Here is a 24291-nt window from a genome sequence, read left to right as displayed (position 1 = left end):
TGTATGATGTGTCAGTGAGGTCTGAGGCAATACTCCATAAAAAACACATGGAAATTTCTGTAGCAAAATGTAGATTCACACTAAGAAGAGAGTAAATAAAGACTATCAATAGTTTTACATCAATTCAGATCATGTTTTGCTACTAAATGGGCCAAGAGAAAACTTTGGTTTTCAAAGCATTTTAGATTTCCTAAATCATTAACATGGAATTATAGTACCATTATCTACTATAGACTAGAATGCCAAAATAATTTTATTAGAATTTCATAAGATTACAGTAACATCAGTAAGTGTAGAGTTCACTTTAAGGTGCATGAATCTAATGCATAAACTTTGTAATTTTTCCCCCAACTATTTAAGAGTCACTTTTGGTCTATTTGTGGTTTAATAGTTGAGGATACAAAATAAGTAACCTCCTGATAAACAGGAAATTTATATACATATATATATATATAAAACCAATTCTAAAATGTCAGAAGTATCTAAGTGTATATAGGAATTTAAATACATTCCAAAGTGAATGTACTAGCTATGATTATAATCACAAGATCTCTACATCTAGCAGTGTGGATAAAAGAGAGAGAAAGAGAAGTGAAAGATATACAGTATTCAGGATAACCTCTCTTTTGAAGAAGCTTCAAAAAGGAAAAAACCCACAAATCTTTTAGTTACTCCTACTATATTCACAGGTCTGTTGCCGTAGTTGTTTACTATTTTACCATAAAATCTAATAATCATGGCCTAACTGTAAAGTGAAAGGCTTCTTCCTTCAGAAAGAAATTAATACATGTAATACTAAGATATTTAACCGAACTTTGAGGCAGTAGCATATCTGAAGTTAAAATTGTGAAGGATAAGCAATTTTATATTCTAAAAAATTAGTAAAACCTAAACCATTATATGTTCTTGATATTATAATCACATCTGGCAGTAAAGCAGAGTTAAGAGTGTGAGCTGTGAAGAGATACTGCCTTGATTCAAATCCCAGCTCTGTCACTCTACAAATTACATGAAAATATAAAAAGAATATAAAAGAGAATATATTTTATATATAAAATAAAAAAGAGAATATAAATATACAAATCTGTAAGTACACAATGAATACTAGCTACAGAGATGGTATTATTATTAATTTTTTCTAAGGTACATTTATAAATGGTAAATCTGTCAAATACAAAAAATTGGGTATAAAATCAGTAACCATACTTTATGTGTTGAAATTTGGAAATTAAAAAAAACATGCTAATATTAAGGAGGGATCTCTTTTATGACCAATGCTACTCACTGGACTTCTCAGAAGAGTGCTGCAATAAGTTTCATCATGTTCTTTTGCGACTTTCACTTCCTTATTCTATTTGTGTCCATGCACTTCATATGTTATATCAGTTTTTTACCAACCACACTACATGACAGAACTCTTCTTCAAATCATTCTAGTTTAAATAATCTAAAAGAACCTAAACCATATAAACTTTAGAACATTTCAGTATTTTGTTATTAATGGCTTCCAAAAACTCTAAGTTCCTTTATTTATTTATTTATTTATTTATTACAAATAGTTTATTGTCAAGTTGGTTTCCATCTAAGTTCCTTTATTAACAGATCTGCCTGATGCTAATATTTTCACACACGAAAAAAGAGTTAAAAAATTGATATTAAATAACTACACTACCTCTGAAGTAAAAAAAAAATGTTGAGTTTTCCTAGTAATGACAAAACAAGAAGAAAAAATATAGTGGCAAATATGCTATAATCAAAACAAAAAGAAATATAAATATCTACATATATAGTACATTCATTTGTATGCAACTAATTCAGAATCTACTATCCTGTTACAGAATTTTTATCAAGTTAAAATATTCAAAATAATAATCTCTGCTTTGAAGATTACTTACAATATTGTGATTTTAGCATATTTATAATCCTTTAAAAATATGGGTTCATAAAAAATGGGTTCATGAGTATAAAATTTACTTAAAACCCCCAAACCAAGCTTGCAGTGCAGCAATTCTCAAGAATATGAAAGTTTTTCAGTGTATACTTTAGCAATATAGATCCATAGCAAATAAGGAATAATTGCAATTAACTCAGTTCTATTAATAATGTGTCTAAAACTTCTAAAAAAAAGTGCTTTTCTTTCTTCTTTCCTTTTTTTTAAAATATTTTTTATTTATTTCTAGGAGAGAGAGAGACAGCGTGAGCAGGGGAGGGTCAGAGAGAGAGGGAGACACAGACTCTGAAATAGGCTCCAGGCTCTGAGCTGGCAGTCAGCACAGAGCCCGATGCGGGGCTCGAACCCACGAACCGCGAGATCATGACCTAAGCGAAAGTCGGACGCTTAACCGACTAAGCCACCCAAGCACCCCTCTTTTTTCCTTTTTTAAGTTTTATTTATTTAGTTTCGGGAGAGGCCGAGGGAGAGAATCCCAAGCAGGCTCCACGCTGTCAGCGCAGAGTCTGATGCAGGACTACATTTCACTAACTGCAAGATCATGATCTGCCAAAAACCAAGAGTCAGGAGCTTAATCTGCTGAGCCACCCAGGCTGCCCAAAAGTGCTTTTCAGTTATATTACTGAATCTCCTCATGTTACAGTTTTCAATTTTAATTTTTTATCTTACCTATANAAGCTCTAAATCTATTATTTGTAAAATAATTTATTATTAAAAATTTATTTAATCCATTATATTACCTAAGAATTCTCAGTAGGAAATAAAGAAAAGCACCAAAATATACTCAGATCAAAGTAAAATATATAATCAATTCTTGATATCCCAAAGCAAATTTATTGATTTTTTTCTTTGCATTCCTCCCTCAGCTAATCACTGAATATTTCTTTTCCTAGCATATTTTCTACATTTATTCAACAGCATAGATTATAATAAGATCAACATAAAATATTTTAGCAGTTTACAAGTACTAATTATTTTCTAAATCTCAAGAGTTCCTCATTAAAAAAAAAAAAAGGAAAACCCAAAGAGGGTAATGAGGAAAATCAATTTTGCTATTAAAAGCTTCTACTACATTAGAGAAGGGGAACCATGCCATCTGTTATGTTGAACTAGAAGCGGGAAGAAGATGAAACCAACACTTGAGCAATTGTACAGGGAAACCCTGATGAAGACTTGCAGTCAGCCCTATGCTTAAAACAAGGGATGATTAACCTGGAACAATATGGCAGCATCTGGCCTACAGATAGTTGTTTCTCATCATTTTCATTCTTCAAGTCTAGCTTCCTACTTAAAATCAGTCTCATTATAAATACTTTAAACATGTGAATTCATAAGGCACATGGCAAATGAATATAATTTTTAAGTTATATTTAATTAAATGCATAATTTCTAATTCTATCTTTTTACATGGCCTTAAAGACATAGGAAACTTTTGCCTTCTTTCCTCCAACCAATAACTTAATGTCATCAGTAAATCAAACAATCCTGCAAATGTCAAAAGAGCAATCAAAGAGTAGGCCCCAGTTTAGATCTGTGGCTTTCGCGTCCAATTACTTTAAAGTAAAATTATAAAAAAAAATTTGACTTGCGCTAAGACAACTCTAACAAAGGGTAATAGTCATTCATTTAGTTCAGATCACTAAATGTTTTCCACAGAAAAAAACCCAAATCTACCACAGGTATGGCATAGCATGGAATCCAAAATGTTTGTGATTTTATTAGCATGTCCTGGCAATTACCTCAATTCTTCACTGTAATTTAAGCTTTGTCTCTGATGAAGATAAATACATAAAAGAAATTTCGACTCAATTTCTGTCTCCCTTCCTCATTTCCAAACTCCTTGGGAGTGAACTACTTTCATTAATAATAATAAAATAACTTTTCTCAATGTTGGAAGTCACAGCATTATGTTTCCTGGATTTATTCAACAGTATAATAAGCTTATTATTATATTATTTTTTTAAAATGTTTTTTATTTATTTCTGAGAGAGAGATAGCATGAGCAGGAGAGGGTCAGAGAGAGAGGGAGATACAGAATCTGAAACAGACTCCAGGCTCTGAGCTAGCCGTCAGCACAGAGCCCGACGCGGGGCTCAAACCCACGAACTATGAGATTATGACCTGAGCTGAAGTCAGCCGCTTAAACAGACTGAGCCACCCAGGCGCCCCAATAAGCTTATTATTATGAGCTCAATATAAACTATTTTAGCAACTTACAGATACTAATTATTTTCTAAATTTTAAGAGTTCTTCATTTTTAAAAAAGGAAAACAATTATATCCTGTTCATTTATCACACTGGGAGCAAAAATTAAGTATAACATTTATTGAGAACAAACTATATGCAAGGCACTATATAACAAACCTAACAAACGCTAGAACTTTAATGATATTCCATTAACTCAAAATACCTGGTAACATCATTAATCTTCAGGTAAAAAAGAAAATAGACATATAAAAGGAAGGAACTCCTAATCCTTCTTAATAAATAATAATAAAACTTTCATTTTGCTTAAGATTCTCTATTATAAATACTGTCCATCCTATAAAATCCAATATTGAGATTAGAAGGTAGACTCAAATACCAAATGTACTGCAAAAAAGACATGTGTTTGATTATAATGCTACATGATGTCATGTATCCAGGACAACTGAAGCATTATGGTCTCTCAGGGATAAAACTGCCTCTTGGTCATAGATTTAGGTGACACAGCATGTGATCCATTGTCTCTACACAAAAAATGTGTGCAGCTGCATTTTCTAGTCAAGAAAGAGCGGGAAGTGGGGGTGGATACAGAATACAAAAGGGTCAAAGATTTGTCTCATAGGGAAACTGTTTTTCAAATGGGGTAAAAAAAAAGAAATAAAATTGAGTGGAGGAAAAGACCTTTCTCCAACTCATGCAGAAAGGAGAAAACACTAAACTCTGGGGGAATGACTGCTGTTGTAACCTTCCACTGAATCCACTTTTCTCCTTTCCTAACTTGCCCAGGTACACAGTGTAAACCATGGTTTAAATACCGTATCTACATGTTGCTGCAGTACTTGTCTCTTAAAAAAAAGTGTCTCTGTTGTTCATCAGTTTCTTGGGGAAGTTAAAATGAAGCAACTGCTTTATAAGTTAAAAAAAAAAAAAGAAACACATTTGCTTCTAAACAGTAAACAAATCTGGTATTTTTCCATATAAAAACCAAACACCTTTCCTTAAAAAATGAATGCTAGTACCTAACCCTGCCTTTCACACACACAGAAATAAATACTGATTCAAATAAGCAGTACCACAAAAGATCTAAATTCAGTGAAAACTGTTTTCTCTGATAAGGAAAATGGCTGGTTCTCGTAAACATTTTTTTAAAAAGTTGATAACATGGGGCGCCCCTGGGTGGCTCAACAGGTTGAGCATCCGACTTCGGCTCAGGGCATGATCTTTGTGAGTTCAAGCCCTGCACTGGGCTCTGTGCTGACAGCTTGTTCTGAGCCTGGAGCCTGCTTCAGATTGTCTCCTTCTCTCTGCCACTCCCCCACTCATACTGTGTGTGTGTCTCTCTCTCAAAAATAAATAAATGTAAAAAAATATATATTTTTAACATTGATAATAAAATGACTTGAAAACTTCTATTACTATCTAAAACACAGCACTAATTTACTTTACATATTATTGAACATAATAGGGAAATCTAAAAAAACAGTATTAGCTTTTAGAGTAAATCTAGCTTAGAAAACCCATCTTTTCTCAACCTTTGGGACTATAATCAATGTGGTGTCCAAAAGAAAATGTTAAGCTAGAAAACACTGATAGCACAGAAACTTAAAAAAATAAAAGTAATCACTAAAGGAAGGAAATATCCTTGTCATCTAGACTTAGAAATAATATCACCTATGCTACAAACCATATGGTGACCAGTTAGCCAAACAGCACCTTGGTTCTTTAACAGTTCTGTACTTACAGCACTAGAAAAGTAAGGTTGAAAGAAACAAAGTTACAAAAACCTGAAAGTCAACAGATCTAATGTCCTAAAGGACAAAGGTAAATTTGGTTGGCATTTAAATAATTCTTTGTCATCAAAATTTATTTATGTAGAAATGATTTTCAATGCTTTGAAATAAGTCATAATTAGTCAGCCATACAGTAAATCTACTATGGTTCCACTGAAAATAAGCATCTTTTAAAAGTACATTCCATGATTGGAAATAAATTTAAGAAACGCAGAAAATATCTTACTAACAGTCCCCTATGTCAAATTTGGAAAACAAAAGTAAAACTCAGGACTTTGTATCAGTTGATTCAATATATTGATTTTTTAAAAAATTGAATGTTTTATTTTATTTTTGAGAGAGAGAGCTAGTGAGAGAGGGGCCAAGAGAGAGAGGGAGACACAGAATACAAAGCAGGCTCCAGGCTCCAAGCTGTCAGCATAGAGCCCGACAGACGGTGAGATCATGACCTGAGCTCAAGTTGGTGCTTTAACCGCCTGAGCCATCCAGGAGCCCCTAATATACTGATTTGTCATTCTAAAAACAACACAAAAGTATGATTAATTAAAAGTATGATTAAAAGTCAGTTTTTTAAATGTTTATTTATTTTTGAGAGAGAGAGAGACTGTGCACGTGTGCAAGCAGGGGAGAAGCAGAGAGAGAGGGAGACACAGAATGTGAAGCAGGCTCCAGGCTCTGAGCGTAAGTGCAGAGCCCGATGACACGGGGCTCAAACTCATATACCATGTGACCATGACCTGACCTGAAATCCGACTCAATTGACTGAGCCACCCAGGCGCCCCTAAAAGTAAATACATTTTAAATAAGACTCAACTAACCCTCTGGGGCACCTGGTGACACCTGGGCTCACTGCTGTCAGTGCAGAGCCTGCTTGGGATCTTTTGTCCCCCTCCTCACCCCTCCCCTGCTTGCACGCTCTCAAAAATAAATGAAAAAAAAAAATTTAAAAAAAGACTCAACTAACCCTCTATGTGTAATTACTGAAATAAAATATATTTATGCTAAATAAATATATTTATGCTAAATATCTTTATTATCAGAGATATTTAGGTTATTAAATAGACTATCTCCGGGGTATTTTATTTTTTTTATTAAAAAAATTTTTATGTTTTATTTCTGAGAGAGAGAGACAGCATGAGCAGGGGAGGGTCAGAGAGACTGGGAGATACAGTTATCTAAAACAGGCTCCAGGCTCTGAGCTAGCCGTCAGCACAGAGCCCGACGCAGGGCTCGAACCCATGAACTGTGAGATCATGACCTGAGCCAAAGTCTGATGCTCAACCAACTGAGCCACTCAGGCACCCCTCCAGGGCATTTAAAAAAGTAACACTTAACCTAATAAACATTCAAGTTCCTAAATAAATGTACATGGAATATAACCTAAGTTATATTCCTACAGCCAAATCAACTGTAGCTATACATAGTTAAAAAGTCTAGATGTCACTACTAGTAGATAGGATCAGCCACTGAATGTATGAATTCCATTTGTAATACAGAGGATACTGACAGCAAAATGGCTCCTTTTCTTCTTGGAGGCAGATCGGTGTTTGTGGAGGTGTGCTTGTGTATTTTGTTTTGACCTGTTGAGTCTGGCTTGTGAGATATTCAAATACAATGGTCATTTGGGATATATGTGATCTAAAGTTGAGGAGAGAGATCTGGTCTGGGGATAGACTTTGGAGAAATAATTGAATCTGAAATCTGCCCATCTTTTTCACCTTCACAGTTATGACAATAGTGCAGAGCAGTATCATTTCTCATCTAGGTCACTATAACAGTAATCTATATGCATAGTACTCCTAATAACCGTGTTCTGCATGAAAATATGCAGTGACTCTGACAATATCTTTTTATTTTGTTTTCGTTTTATTTTAGAGAGAGAGAATCTTCAGCAGGTTCCATGCCCAGTGCAGAGCCCTACACAGGGCTCAATCCCATGACCCTGGGATCATGACCTGAGCTAAAAATCAAGAGTTGAACACTCAAGTGTCTCAGCCACCCAGGCACCCTGACAATATCCTTATAATTAGTCTCCCTGCAATTATGCCTGATCCTCTCAATTTGCTCTCTACAATATAGAATAATTTTATAAAATGCAAATCTGACAAGGTCCCTTTCTTGCTTTATCCAACAATGGGGCTCTTAAATCCAAATGCAAAGTCTTTTACATGGTATATAAGATCTGCCATGACACCCCTAACTAACTTATCTGACCACATCTTTTGCCACTCTTCCCCTGGTTCTCCCCACTCTAGATGTCTGAATAGGCCATGCTTTCTCCTCCCCTCAGGGCCTTTACAAATGTTACTTCCTTTGCCTGATACACTCTTCATTTCACCTAGTCCTGGCTGCTATTGTCATTCACATCCCAGCTTTAAAATCTTAAGGGAAGGGTGCCTGGGTGGCTCAGGAAGTTGAGCATCCTAGCCTCAGATTCTTGATTTTGGCTCAGGTCATGATTTCATAGTTGTGAGATGGAGTTCCACGTTGGGCTCTGTGCTAGGCGTGGAGCATGCTTGAAATTCTCTTCCCTTCCCAGCTCCCCTATCCCCACTTGCATGGGTGCTTTCATAAAAAATAAAATGTAAAATAAAATTGTAAGGGGAACCTTCTCCACATCCCAGACTAGAGAGGGCCCTAAGTTCTGCCTTTCCATAATATCCTATACTTTTTGATAACATTTATCGCACCTGAGATGGCTTAATACATATCCTTCCTAACTGATTCAAAGCTGAATAATGGCAGAGCTGGTTGTCTGTTTTGTTTAATGCTCAAATATTCACTGAGTGTCAGATCTTGGTTCTAGCTCTGCAACCACATAACTTGGACATCTGTAAAATGAGATGGTTGGATTTTTGTTCTATACTAATCTAAGTATTACTAAAAACTGAAATTCAAATATTAATAGCTTTCCTGTAGATATATATACATGGTAAGACCTATATCCTACCCATATGTGTATTTCCTATGTGTGCTTGCATAAGCCACGTACACATGATTTATGTAAATAAGAGAGCTAGTATTTTCTTATATAAAAACATTCACTGAATGATTACTGATACCAGGAATTGTTCTAAACTTCATAACAACTCTACCAGGCAGATGCTATTATTAGTGTCTATTTTATATGTGGAAACAGATAAAAAGAGGTAAATGGTATGCCTGTTATCACAAACTCTGAAGGAGTATGGCTCCACAGCTCACATTCTTCACTACTTCACTAGCTTGCCACCCTGCCCAGACTGCTCCGTTAACTACAAAAGACTGAAAAAAAGTACATACTATCATTGATAGTACTTCCTCTACTGGAAGTTAGTCCAAACTAGACTAACCCTGTCCAAATACTTCCTGTGCATTTCTCTATTTAGATTATTGCTTCCAGCTATTCTAACACCTGGATTGTCTACCTTCCCAAACACCATTCAGCCCAAACCCTAATGACAATTCTTCTATGTAATTACCACCTGAACTACTTTTAAAGATGTTTATCTCTCCTACTACTTCCAACTACATTTTCGTCCTTTTTTTTTACTGTGATTATTTCTGTTAATAGCTCAAAGCAAACAACAGAAATGAAACCACTTTATAAACACTAAAGTTCTATACCTTATAAAGGACTTACTCAAAGCTAAAAACAAACCCAAAAAGAATAGAAAATAATGGACACAACAACCCTAAGTAGAGTACTTTAAGTATAACACGGCTGTCACTTGCTGCCAACTACATTAGATATGCAAAGCCCAAATTATACCATATTGCTAATTTTTTTCAACTAAACAAAGGAGATTTTTATCAAACTACATGGAACAAAAACTGAAAGGTGAAATGTGACATTCATTAAAAAATATTTACTGAGTAGTTAACATTCAAGTACAGAAAAATATGTTAGATACCATGTTTTCCATTCTGCTTTATGAGCCTTTCACTTAAATTTTAGTTCTCCACTTAGGAAGTATTTGCAAAATAGTATCAGAAAATGTTTTAGGCATTAATTATTTTAATTCCATCTGAACAACATGCTATTTTGAGGTAGTAACTGAAGGAAGTCTATAGTAAAACTATTTGTATGAAGCACTATTAACAGAAAAGTTTATAAAAATAGAGATAATGAGTTTATTAACAGTAAGGATACACCATTAGTTAACCTCCATAATAACTAAAAAATTCACCTCACCTAATCCAACTTGTTGGGGAAAGTTGGTTCCTACTCTCTGTGTTTCCACAGTACTCTTGAATCTATGTCTTGCAGCGTATGTCTCACACTGCAATTATTTACATACATATATCTGATTCCTAATGTATATTAAGCATTTGCTATTTGTTAAATGAGTATCTTCACCTTGTACAAATTATTTAAATCTTTCTGTTCTTCTAAATATCAAGAGAGTATCTCATTAAACTTTCTGATTATTTTGTATTTCCGAATAACTACATTTATATAAAGGAACATCAACAAATAAGTTCTCAAAACTGTAACCAATTTTTTCTCCATAATGTAAGAATGGCCTTAGGTATAAATAATGTAGGTTAGCTTTTAAATATTGGAAAGAGCTAAAGCATTAAATGCCAAAGCACTAACACTTGTGTATTTGCAACAGAGAGATAGTCTCATGACCCTTACACAATTTCCCAAAGGATCTTTAATAGACTTTGAAATGCTCTCTCAACTAAGAAGAAATAATCAGAGCAATAATCAGAGTGCTATGACACGTATAATCAGTGGACAGCATTACGTGGCATTAATTTTAGAAGAAATAAGTTTTTTTGCCAAGATTTTAGGGGGGAAAAAAGATATAACCATTCTCCAAATTACAATTATCAGGAAGAGGATTATGGAAAAAGGCAGCAATGGTGGCAGCAAATTTTTAAGTCCTTGTGAATCTTTACACAGAGCAACTAGAGAGCAAACCCAAAAACCATGGGTAATTTTTACAACAAAACTATTTGATAGTCTCACCACAAACTCTATTAATACAAAGGACTGAAACAAACCACCAACAGCTCCAACCTTTTCCTCCCTACTCTGCCCTCAACCTGTTTTCTATTGGTGTCTAAGTGAGAAAAAGCAGAGGGAAGCAATGAGGTATCTGAGGAACTTGAGAACAGAAGCACAAAACAGCCAAAAGGTATTCAGCGGCAAGCGCTGAGAGAAGCTAAAATTACTCCAGTAGTAGTAGGTGCAAGTGGTTCACAGTAAGGCCTATAGGCCTATAGCAGTCTAGTCCCCTTAGAATGTTTGAAACTGACACTCGGAGCTATCTTCCAAGACAGACCTTATACTTAAGAGAAAGTGCTGAGTGAAAACAAAATTGGGCAGGTTAGGGACAAACAAGATAAAGAAAAGAGAAGGTCCAAATATAGAAGTGTCAGAGTAAAACAGAGCCAGGAAATCTCAGAGATCCATTTACCATTCTTTTTAATGATGCACAAAACCAATAAAAGAGAACTCTAAAGTCAGAAGAATTATACCTCTTCCTAGACGTTCAAGAAAACTATTTTCATATAAAGAAACAAGTCAAAGTATTGAGGTTGAATATCATACAAAGTTATAAGAAAAAAGAAACAGGAAAATAGTCAAACTCAGAAGCAAGGGAGAGGGGGAAATGGAAGTTGTTCAATGGGTATAAAGTTTCCATTATGCAAGATGAATAAGTCCTAGAGATCTGTTGTATAACATAGTGCCTCCTGTTAACAATATTGTATTGTACACTTAAAAATTTTTTAACAGGGCAGATCTCATGTTAAGTGTATTTGCCACACCAGACACAAAAAGTAATAAATAAAAGAAAAAAAGGAATAAAATAACATCCTACAGACATTGAAAGCATGCCAGAGATGCTCACAGAAAAGATAAAAATGAGCTTCTATTTCAAAATGAACTTAAAAAATTATATAAGACAGGAAAGAAAAAATATATATCAAAATTTTAAAAGCTCAGAAAAAAAAATGACAGAATTCAGGAAAGACTCCGAAATAAAAGGGAAAAACCATTTCAGGAATGAAGACTTAAGTTCAAGAAGTACAAGAAAAAATAAACACAAAAGATAAAGTCTTAAGAAAAACACAAGGTGAAAAGAAAACAAAAAAAAATCAAAAGGAAGGAAGGGTGCATGCAAGCTTAAGTATAGTGTCTAGGGATACATACTTAGTAATAAAACAAAAAAGAAATTTAATCAAGCAATTTTCAAAAAGTCTGGATAGTAGTTATTTTCTGAAGGAAAGGAGTTATGTTTCAGAAGAAGCATACATGGAAGGGCTTCTAAGGTGGCTGGAGAAATTCTCTCCTTTAACCTGGAAGATGGTTACATGGGTGTTGGTTTCATAATTCACTAAGTCACACCTTTGTTTTCTGTCTCTACACTTTATTTTACAGTAAAAAAGGATAAAAAAGGAATTTAGGAAAATAAAAAACCACAGATTAATTTAAAACTACTACTACATATCAATGGAAAACAGTAACAAAATGCTTTTGGAATAATCTTCAAACCAATGTAGTAAAATGATATAGCAAACTAAGAGACCAATTTCTCACAATATTTTATCCTTATATTTGGCAAGCAGGATGATGAGTTAAAAGTCTACTATCTTAAGGGCACCTGGGTGTCATTAAGCATCAAACTGTTGATTTCGACTCAAGTTACAATCTCACGATTGTGGGAGAGAACATTGTCTCGGGCTCTGCACTGACAGCACCAGAGCCTGCTTGGGAATTCTTGCTCTCCTCTAGAAAAAAATAACTGAAATTCTCATTCAAGAAGTCTTTAAACAAATTTTATTGTCCAATAAAATTGGTACTGTTTTATTAATAATATTCTCAATAACATTCCCAATGTTAGAATGGCATCAGTCTTCTATTAAGTATACAGTGACTTCCCCCAACAAAGTTCATCATCACTTTCAAAACTTTCATGTTTATTTTCTTCAACTTCATTTACTTTCCATAAATAAATAATCACAGCCTCTCACAGGGGGAGAACACAGGGTCTGTTCTTTTCCCCATATGATTTCCCCAATATACCTTCCAGACCACTTCTAAGTGGCAAAAGCACCGAATAACTATTAAAGTACAATCAAGAAGCCAAAAATTTTCTGGGGCTCCTGGGTGGCTCAGTGGATTAAGCATCCGACTCTTGATTTCAGCTCAGGCCATGAAGCCTCCAGCTATGCTCTGACAGCACAGAGCCTGCTTGGGATTCTCTCTCTGCCCCTCTCCCATGCATATACATCTCTCAAAATAAATAGTATTTAAAGAAAAAAAAAAGCCAAGAATTTTCTTATCAATCTGCAAACTTTACAGAATATGAGTATAATTAATGGTAATTTAACAGGAATACATCTATTTGGGGAGAATCAAAGTAATTTTTGTTATATGTGTTGTTACAAAAAGGCAGTTATTTTTGTGGTACATATATTCAACCTTTATGACAAGTGTATAATAAGTGTATCTTCTAAATGACTACTTAAGTATTGAGATTTATTAGTATTGAGATTTATTTAGCCTTTGAGGCCATATAGTAACATTATGTTTACAACCATCAGTGAAATTAAAATCTATGTGAGGAGATAAATTCCATTTTATGTTTGTAACAGACAGATTCCAGAAAAGTAGAAATGACATCTCTTGCTCACCACTATAGTCTTAGCGCATAAATACAGTAGATGCTCAATAAATGTATATCCAACTTTAAATATTTATAGAAAAGCAAATTATATTGATGGAAATAAAAAACATGAATCATAATTAGGTTAAGGCCTTGAGCATGGAATATGCATAGCAACTTTCTTTCAAAGGGTAGAGTATGGAAGGGAAGGGGGTGAAAACTTGGCAAAGCCCTCAAAGAGTGATCAAGATTATCATCAATTTTATCATATTGTTATTATGTGTCCTTAGAGTAATGTGATGAGAATGACACTTCACCTCTGTTGTCTTCCTCCCTAAAACCTGACTCCAGTCTAATCATTAGGAATCATTTATCCCCTCACATCTTAGACAAATCTCAACTGAAGGACATCCTCTAATATTTGACTAGTACTCCCCCAAACTGTCACAGTCCTCAAAGACAAGAAAAGTTTGAGAACTTGCAATTCTGGAACAGGAAAAGAACACTAGGGAAAAACTAGAGAAATCTGAATAAAGTATGTAGTTCAGTTATTAGAAATGTAGCAATTTTGTTTCCTTAGTTATGGCAAATGTACCATAGTAACAAGAAGTTCACAGTAATGAAAACTGAATGAGGTATACTCTGTGTACTACCCCGCAACTTTTCCAAAAATGTAGGCATTATACAAGTCTATAGTATTAATTATGAAGTTACATAAAATCAGAGCAAATCCCTTTGAATTTTAGCTTCCCTAAGTATCATTCTTAGTCCTCAACATTTCATTAACTCTATGACAAAAATTCATAAACATGTGCTGTCACTTCTATATTGAAGTGACTATCCCACATCTCTAATCTTTAGTCACTAAAGGTCATATTCCCCTTGCTTTCTCTCATACACCTTACACTCAACTAACTAAACACCATTTTCTTGATGATGCTTCCCTCCCAAACCTCCCTCTCAAAGATTTTTTTCAGGAGACCTCTTTCCTTCCCATGCCCATAGTTAATAATTACTATTAACACTGCTGTCAAATGAACCTTCCTCAAATAAGGATTTTATTATATTCCTAGGCTCAAATATTATCTTTTTTGGTACTAAACCATATTTAAATTCAGAAGTGATACTTTTAAAGCCATCCATAATTGGTTATGCACTTTTACCCTTCACTTGTAAAACTTTCCATCCATCTTTCTACCTCATTCTGTAAGTCTTGCCTTTCCTTTATTCAAAAAATAATTCAATACTCATGAAGCATACCACATATACCTAGGAAAATAAGACTCTTTTGGGTGGTCAAAGACTTTGTAATCTTCTTGGGGCGATAAAACCTAAAAGGATGGGGGGCACCTGGATGGCTTAGTCAGTTAAGGGTCCAATTTGGCTCAGGTCATGATCTCAGGGTCCGTGAGTTCAAGCCCTTTTGCGGGCTCTGTGCTGACAGCTCAGAGCCTGGAGCCTGCTTCAGATTCTATATCAACCCCCTCCCCCACCCCCTGTCATGCTCTGTCACTCAAAAATATATAAATGTGGGGGGAAAAACCCTAAAAAGATGACTAACAAAGGACACAGGAGGGGCACCTGGGTGGCTCAGTGCAAGTCATGATCTCACAATTTCACATTTTATAAGACTGAGCCCTGCATCACGCTCTGCACACATAGTGCAGAGCCTGTCTGGGATTCTCTCTCTTCCCTCCCCCACAAAAAACAAATAAATAAACATTAAAAAAAGGAACATAGGAATTTGTCTTATTCAAAGTGGTACCTTCAGTTCCTATAACAGTGCTTGGCAAATGGGAAGTGCTCAAAAAGTATTTATTAAGTGAAAACAAGGCAGCATAGAATGCTACAGCCAAAAGAATTACATGCTATTCAAAAAGGTAAAGAATTTTCAGTTGCAGAGGTAAAGGCAGGTCTAAAATTCTATGATTCTAAGGCTCTCATGCAGCCAAGACTCAAGCTTGAGTATTTCTTCAGTGGTTAAGAAGATGTGTGCAGGTATATTTCCAACAGAAAAATATTATTACACCAGCAAAGGTAAGAAGTAAAATTGTTATATCACATTGTAGTAGTGAATAAAGAACAATTCCTGAAGATTAGTGGAAGATGGGATTAAACAAGGACCAAAGTTTGAAAAGTCCTGAGAAGAAATTTGGTATTCATACTTGATATAAAGGGTAATACAATTTATGCTTGACAAATGAGTGAAACAATTTTCAGAAAGATTAACCCAATGGGAGTAACATAATTTTAGACTTTAGAAAGTAAGAGCTTTATTTCTCTAAGAAGCCTCCCCTAACTCCTTAAACCCTCTAGGTTCCTTTTCCTTTTAAGCCTTACACCACTTGCCTTCATTATACAATTTAACTCCTAATTACATCTTCTTACACAATAAATTCTTAAATTTTCACTAGTGTTAACCTAGTCTCTTCAACCAAATAGGGATCAAATCAAAGACCTCCATTTCCTCCCTAAGAAATCAGCAAAGCTTTGGGCCCTCAAAATTTTATTTTTGGAGGACTTTTGCATTTATGTAAAACCCAGTTACTAAAAAGAAAACAATCTAAAAGCAACACATACACACACATACTAGGACAGCTAAGCAATAAGCTACCATAAGAACAAGTCCTACTTGGAGGGCACTTTTTAAAGTTTCATTCCATAGTTGGATCCCCTAATAAGGTCGTTAACTTACGGCATATGTTTTCAGTGCTTCCTGTTTTATATAAGCATTTCATCATCCCGTTTACTTTTCTTTCTCAACTAAGCATTGCTCTCAGTGGTCAGCACATAATAGTCATTTCTCAATCGCATTATCTTTCTGGCAATGAAGCCTCTCCAATCTTTTTATCTATTAACTTCATTGATTCAGAACCACTGTTAAGGCATAATTAAATTCTAATAAATGGTGCTGCTATAACTTCTCTACATAATTCTTTTACACATTTTAAATGCTTCCTGTGGCTTAGTACTATTCAAGTAAAACTGATCCAAATAAAATCATATGTTGCAGAAATAATTCAGATCCACCAAAGCATTCACAAAATGACCTATCATGCGTTAGTATCCAGAGATTACATTTAAATTCTAAAATTTTCCAAACTCTCCAAAAGTCTGGATTTTCAAATCTTCAACTCTTTGATCCTTTACTTTCATATATTCTCAAAATTAAATTTCACTCCTTAAAATAAAATCTGTTCATGTTAACATTCACATTAACCGTTCATACGTTTTCAAAAAGAGCTTAAGAAAGTGCACACACACGTCAAACGAGTATTTATTTTATCCCTAAACAAGTATTTTCACTCATAATTTGTCTATATTCTTTCAGGTCACATTTTTATATAAAAAGAAAAAAATAAGACTTAAAAAACTCAACAAGAAATATTCCAGAATGTGATGATTTCTGACTGCATTAGAACCTCTCACTAATGGTTCTGAAATACAAACGATATTCTTCCAGAGTGGGGAAACTCCGTAATGTACTACTCTATTCTCCACCACTCCTTTAGTGGTACCTAACACTGCTGAGATTTTACAGATGAATCATCAAAACAGCAGAGGAAGGCAAAAACGTCGATATATACCCTACAAGGACTTCAAGGAAACAGGTAAGTCTGACAATTCAGATGGAACAGAGATAGACATGAACAGTTCAGCTTTTTCCACTTCCTCATTCAGAAAACACCAAAATAAATGTGGATGCAAGGCTACAGCACGATTACAAAGCTCCTGGCTACCAGTGAAGCCACAGACCTAGTGGCGCTCGGGCACTCTAGTCAGCCGGCCACGTGGCTGTCACAATCAAAAGGAAGACGGGGAAACAGCACAAATAAACCTGGAAATAAAGAACTGCCCTCCACCCTCCACCTCCGAGTTGGGGTAGAAGAAAGACCGTGCCGTTTCTGTGCACGCTAAGACTTTTTTTTTCTGTAAGGTGAAAACGCAGTACAGGGGCTGCTTTTAAAGAGACCTTAAAGCAGAAATCAGGTCCAAGAAGATCCCGAGTACTACCCCACTGAATTCACTACTCTCAGTCCCGCGAGCTAAGGTGGAAACAACTCGCATTCTGCAGAGGGGTAAAAGGGGTGGAGTTGAGTAAGTGTGGAGGATGAAGGACCACGCACAGGGGCTTCTTCCCCGACTCCCTCCGTCCTCCGGGGTTTTCAAACTAGCCGCTGCTGTGGTGGGGCGAACCCAGAAAGGTGAGGAGCCTCGCACACGCCCTCAAAACCTTTCACCGCCCCTCCCCCGCCCCAGACAGAAGACAGGACCGAGATAACTAAGGGCCCGAGAGAGGCAGCGAAAAGGAAGTGTCCATATTGCCCCGCTGAAAACCCTAGAACTACCACCCCAACAAGACAGACACCCCGAGAGGCCCCCAAGGCGCCCGCTGGAGGAGGGGCCAGAGTGCGCCAGGATCGGCCACCCCCACATCCGGGACCCGCCCCTGTCCCCCGAACGCCCGGCAATTCCTGGGCTTGAAGTTCACTCCAGGCAGCGGCCGGCGCCTCCCCGGGCACTACTTGGCTGGGCCCAGTCAGTCCGCCTGGGGCCGGACCAGGACTCCACGCCCCGCACGTCTCGCTCCACTTCGAGGCGGGGGAGGGGCGCCGCACACACTCCCGAGGGGCTTGGGGCACTTCCTCTAACAGCAGATGCACCCTAAGCGTGCCCGGAGCCACCTCCGAACCTTCCCTGAGAGCCGGCACCCCTCGCAGCGGTTTCCGCCAGACGACACCCGCTCCTGGGCGGTCATTACCTCTCACGAAAAACTCCTAACTCCTCACGGGGCCGCGCTCCGCTCAGTTCGACGCCCCCCGGGAGTCCACACAGNGGGCCCTGCGCCGCGGGCCGGGGCGGGGAGCGCGGACGCCCAGCAACGCCGGCCCAGGAGGGCGCTACTCCGCTGGAACTCACCGTCTGCTCTGCCGCCGCAGCGGGGAAGCGAGGAACGGGCAGGGGAAGACACAATATGGCAGAGCACCGCAGCNCTCGCTTCCTCCCCCTCCCTGCACCCTCCCTCGCTGCCATGGCAACGAGGCGCCAAGGAGATTAGCCCCGCCCCTCCCTCCGGTCCCCGCCTCTCGCGACTCCTCCGAAGGGGGCTCGGTCCGCCCTTCGGTGTCCCCTCCCACCTCGTACCTAAGGGCGGGTCCGGGACCTCGCAAGCAGCCCTGAACTGTGGGTGGGGAAGGAAGGGCGACGCGGTGTCCGGAAGGGCGGGGTTCGCACGGAAGGCAGGGCGGAGACGTGGTGGGCTAGTGCCGGTTTCGGGCTGAGGAGGGGCCGGGAAGGCGGGAAAAATGGAAAGGCCTCGCCTGTCCTGGAAGGACCTATAGGAGTGCAGCGGAGCGCGGCGGGGCCGCTGAGTGGCCGAAAAGGCTCGGGGGCGGGGCTAGGGTGGCCTTCCTGGCTCGTCGGCCGGAGGATCCAGTGCTGGGAGTGCGCGACGACCCCCAACAGCCCGAGCTTCGTTCTGTGGGTTTCCCCAAGAGCTTTCCGCCATTGGCCAGGCTTTGAAAGCGCTGTGGGAACGGCAGAGCATTAATATGAACTTAAAGTAATATCACACTCGCTTGACTGAAGTTTTAAGTGGAAACTGAGCACAGCGTGTTTGTGGTGAAAAAAAGGACTTTGGAAACATCAAAATTTTAATAAGCATCGCATTTCCTGAGCCCTCACTAAGTGCTAGGGACTGAGGTAAGTTCTTTACATGCATTATCAAACATAATGCTAAGATAGTGCTGCCAGATAAAATACAGGAGTGCCCCAAATCAGAATTTCAGGTAAATGTAAAATACTTTTTTAATAAAACAATGTTCCATTTGGGAACTTTCTCTCTCTCTTTTTTTTTTTTTTGCTAAAACCCTGCCCTAAATCTTACAAATTCCCACTTTACAGAGAAGAAAACTAAGGCTTAGAAAAATAAGCTGACAGAAGTGGCAGAACTAAGGCTCCATTTTACTAAAATTATCCTGATCACTAAATTTCTAAATATCTTTATCTACATCTTAAAAAGCTAGAGTAGTGATGCCTATATCACAAATGTGCTGAATGAGTTAAAAGTAAAGGTGTGTGAAAGAGACCTGCACAGTGACTGATGGATGAAAAAATTCAATTTTTTTCCTGAACAATGTATGTTAACTGGATATTCACTGTGTGTGGGGCTGTGAGTCAGGTGAGCTGAGTATGAAACAAGCTGCCTACTGACAATAAAAACAAGTCAAGCTCTGGGGATGAGAGAGACACAGAATTAATTAGAGGCATCATTCCATAGATGAAAATACTGTGTCTATATGATTTGTCCAAAATCATCTACTGGTTCTATTTGAAAGCCCTCATAATTGCATTTAGAGTAAGCGGCCACACACCAAATGTACTATATGCTTTATAGAAGCAAGAGTTGATGCATTTTCTCCCTTCAGAAGGATCACTGTTGCCCCCTCATGTGGACAAATTGAAGGAAGTTCCTGGAGGAAGAATGTAGTAGAACGGGAGAAAAGGAGGAAGGGAAGATTAAGAGGAGGTGGCTTCTGGAAAGCTACAGCCTCCTCATTCGTTAGTCTTGTTTTAGATCTGCTGACCATGGTGGTCACTAATATCATATAGGTCTTCATCTCCTTACAGATTATTATAATAGTATTTTACTTGATATATTGAACTTCGGTTTCTACTTTTCCTTCTAATCTAAACTCAGGTGACCAAGCAGTCCTTCTCAACTCTAGAAGAATCACAGAATTTGAGAGCTGGAATTAATATATACTTTTAAGATATGTCATCTAGGAGCCCAGTTTATCATGGATGCAAAACAAATTCAGAACAGGTATGTAACTTGTACAAGGTCAAACAATGGAAGTACTGCATTGGCATCCACTAAGATCTCTCTGCTGGTCCTGTCTATGACCAATTTAGTAGAGAGACTGGCACATTTAAATAATCTCTGCTGATAAGGCTCAGGTCTCATAGGAAATCTGTCACCTATAGTTTAGAGTCCAGGGATACTTGTATATTTAAAGACTATTTTAGAGGACTTTGAACACCTATCAAGAAAAAGCTGTGATTAAAACTAATGATGATTCAGAGGGAGTAGCTTTACCCAAGAGTTTACAGGAGAAAAAAGGCTATGAAACCAGAGCTTAACTCTTTAGGAAAAAGAGGATCCTGGCATTTAAGATCTCCTGTGAAGTTTGTATTCTTCATTCTCCAAAATACTAAAAAAAATTTTTTTTTAGTTTATTTATTTTGAGAGAGAGAAAGAGAGAACCAGCAGGGCAGGGGCAGAGAGAGAAAGGGACAGAAAATCAGAAGAGAGCTCTGTGTTGACAGCAGAGGGCCCGATGCAGGTCTTGAACTTATGGGCTGTGAGATCATGACCTAAGCCAAAATCAGACACTCAACCAACTATGCCACCCAGGTACTCCTCTCCAAAATACTTTTTTATTTTAAACTTTACTGGAAGACAAATACATTAGAAAATATATTGTTTGAAATACCCTCATATTTAGACTGAAAAATAATAGGAACTCAAATATACACATTTACATTTTAAATGTATTTATCATTGTATTACATATATTTAACAAAGACTCTTTGATCATGACTTGATGATTCTAAAAATAATCAGTTTACCAATAAGGAATGTAGACTTCAAGCCATTTAAGGTCAATGCCCATACTTTTTCATTCTTATGGTCTAATTGCTTAGAACAGTTTTTGAAGCAGAGGTGATAGTGAATAATATTTGTTAACAGGGGCACCCAGGTTGAGTATCTGACTCACGGTTTGTGAGATCAAGCCCCACATTGGGCTTTGTGCTGACAATGTGGAACCTGCTTGGGATTCTGTCTCTCCCTCTCTCTCTGTCCCTTCCCTGGGTGCTCACTCTCATTCTCTTGCTCTCAAAATAAACAAATATTTTAAAATAATAATAATGTTTGTTGATAAAAGAAGTAACTTTTCTCAAATTACAGGATACCAGGATTAGGATACAAAAGCCCTAAGTAGTGGTCTGCTTCTTGGGGCTAAAAAGATGGAATTTGAATGACGGTCTCGTTTTTTTTCCTTTGAGGACCTTTTACAATGTACTTCCTAAGAGCAACCACGTATATTTAATAGTACCTACATCTCTATAAGTCCTGGTATTGACAATAATTTGTAACAATTCTCCTACTAAGGACACTAGAAAAACTTAACAAAATATTAAAAATATCAGCTCAAAGGTATGAGAGAGCTAATAAGATAGAAATTACCAAGCCATGATCTGAGGGTTGCTGAGAGTATGAATAGGAATGGGGAATAGTGATTAGAGTTCAGGATGTTCAAAGGTAGAAGGAGGATGACTTGGTTGAACTTGCTTTAAACAGGGAATCCAAATGGCTGCATCCTAGAAGTAAAGGTTTGACATCTCAGTTTCAAATCATCTCAACCCTGAGATTGGATTAGGGTAATTCCTTTAAGTTAATGCCCCCAAAACCCTTGGCAGAAGCAAACTGAAATTTTTTCTGGAGTAAAGGTAATATTATTCTAGGCTTCAAATCATTTGTACAATTTTGCAAAAACTATGTCTAATACATGATAAAAACTAATCAGTCACACAAAGAAACAAGAAAAACAACAGAAACAACAAATAACAAAAACAGAGCTAAAGGGATCCAGATAGTGAAATTATCAGACGCAGTTTTAAAAATAACAGTGATTTCAGGGCAGCTGGGTAGCTCAGTCGGTTAAGCATCCGACTTCGGCTCAGGTCATGATCTCACAGTTTGTGGGGTCAAGCCCCGCATCCTACTCTATGTTGACAGCTCACAGCCTAGAGCCTGGTTTAGATTCTGTGGCTCCCTCTCTCTCTCTGCCCCTCCCCTGCTTGTGTTCTGTCTGTCTGTCTCTTTCTCTCTCTCTCAAAAAATAAAATAAAATAAATAATAAAAATAAATAAATAAAAATAATAATGCTTTCCATGTATAAGTAAATAGAACAAAATTTAGACAGATAGCTAGAGACTTGAAAATAATCAGATGAAAATTTTAGAACCAAAAAATTCACTAACTGAAAATAAGGACTCAGTGATGGCTATAATAGCATATTAGACACAGATAAAGATAGAATTTGTGAACTAGACGGTAAGTGAGAAGAAACTATGTAAAATGAGGCATAAGAAAAAGGATGGAAAATATAGAACACAAAGAAAGCGCATAGAAGATATGATGATAAAGTTTAATACGCACATAGATGGAATTCCAGAATGAAAGGAAAGACACTCATGGGCAGAAATGATATGTGAATTAATCCACAGAGAATTCGTGTGTGTGTGTGTGTGTATTTCTAATCCATACAATTGATACATCAATACATCATGAAAAATTGCTAAAATCCAAAGACAAAGAGAAAAATCTTGAGAATAACTAGAGAAAATAAGAGTTGATCTTTAAAGAAACAATAATTAGACTAACAACTGACTTTATAACAGAATAGTTTGAAGCCAAAAAATGATGGCTCAATAACGTTAAAAAACTAAAAGCAAATATTTTAAGAATGAAGGTGAAATTAAGAAATTTTCAAACAAACAAAATAGAGTATAGTCACCAGAAGATTCACACTGGCATTCTTTGGGCAGAAGGAAAATGATCCCAGCTGTAATAAGGTTAGAGATACATGAGGAAATTAAGATCAATTAAAATGATAAATATGTGGGTAATGAGGTGCCTGGGTGGCTCAGTCAGTTAAGTGTCTGGCTCTTGATCTCAGCTGAGGTTTTGTTTTTGTTTATTTTTATTNTCTGCCTGACTTATTTCGCTCAGCATAACACCCTCAAGGTCCATCTATGTTGCTACACATGGCCAGATTTCATTGTTTCTCATTGCCATATAGTATTCCATGGTATAGATAAACCACATCTTCTTGATCCATTCGTCCATTGATGGACACTTAGGCTCTTTCCATGTTTTAGCTGTTGTTGAGAGTGGTGCTATGAACATTGGGGTACGTGTGCTCCTATGCATCATCAGCTGAGGTTTTGAACTTGGTCATGAGTTCACTCTCCCTGTTGGGCTGTGCTGAGTGTGAAGCCTACTTAAAAAAAAGGGGGGGGGGCGCCTAGGTGGCTCAGTTGGTTAAGCATCTGACTTCAGCTCAGGTCATGATTTCACAGTTCATGGGTTCAAGCCCCGTGTCGGGCTCTGTGCTGACAGCTAGCTCAGAGCCTGGAGCCTGCTTCAGATTCTGTATCTCCCTCTCTCTCTGACCCTCCCCTGCTCATGCTGCCTCTCTCTCCCAGAAATAAATAAAAAACATTTAAAAAATTTAAAAAAGATAAATATATGGGTAAATCTAAATGAATATTGACATAAATTATATAATCCAATAATATTAATGTCTTTTGTATTTAAAAATGTACAATAATGGTATATATGTTAGGAGAAGGTAAATGGAATCAAGCATTCTAAAATCTGTTCATCATCTAGGAGGATGGAAAAAAGTTACAATAATAGACTCTTATAAGTCAAGAATACATCTTATGATCTTTAGAATAATCACTAAGAGAATAGTAAGAGTATGGCTATTGGTCACAGTTCTCCAGAGGAACAGAACCAATGGGATGTACACACACACACACACACACAAAGAGATTTTTTTTTTTTAAGAAATCAGCTCAAGTGATCGTGGAGGCTTGGCAAGTCCAAAATCTGCAGGATAGGCTTGCAGGTTGATGCAGGGGAGAATTCCAGTTCAAGATCAAAGGCAGTC

At 37.2% G+C, this 24291-nt stretch overlaps 2 protein-coding genes across 9 annotated transcripts in view; one reads left to right on the top strand and one right to left on the bottom strand.

Moving 5' to 3' along the window:
* Positions 1-24291, bottom strand: part of FOXN2 (forkhead box N2) — a 79557-nt gene that overhangs the window by 41051 nt on the left and 14215 nt on the right. The window contains exon 1 of one of the 3 annotated variants that reach the window (XM_077749154.1): positions 18467-18539. The exons of 1 other annotated variant lie outside the window; for it this stretch is intronic. The gene's annotated coding sequence lies outside the window, so the exon portion shown is untranslated. Of the gene's footprint in view, positions 1-18308; positions 18338-18466; positions 18540-24291 lie in introns of those variants that run through there. One more of the 3 variants, XM_077749156.1, reaches the window with a different exon arrangement.
* LOC144219212 (uncharacterized) overlaps positions 18927-24291 on the top strand; it is a 119076-nt gene continuing 113711 nt past the window's right edge. For all 6 annotated transcript variants that reach the window (XR_013331340.1, XR_013331341.1, XR_013331342.1 and 3 more), the window contains exons 1-2: positions 18927-19249; positions 20247-20372. Coding sequence is in view for 1 of the 6 variants with exons in the window: in XM_077749158.1 (XP_077605284.1) it covers positions 20347-20372 (26 nt within the window). In the remaining 5 variants the exon portion in view is untranslated. The remainder of the gene's footprint in view (positions 19250-20246; positions 20373-24291) is intronic.

The sequence above is a fragment of the Crocuta crocuta genome, unplaced genomic scaffold (assembly GCF_008692635.1).
Source record: "Crocuta crocuta isolate KB4526 unplaced genomic scaffold, BGI_CrCroc_1.0 scaffold118, whole genome shotgun sequence".
NCBI classification, from domain to species: Eukaryota; Metazoa; Chordata; class Mammalia; order Carnivora; family Hyaenidae; genus Crocuta; species Crocuta crocuta.
Note: the sequence above shows the minus strand (reverse complement) of the source record. Positions and strands in the feature narration are given on the sequence as shown.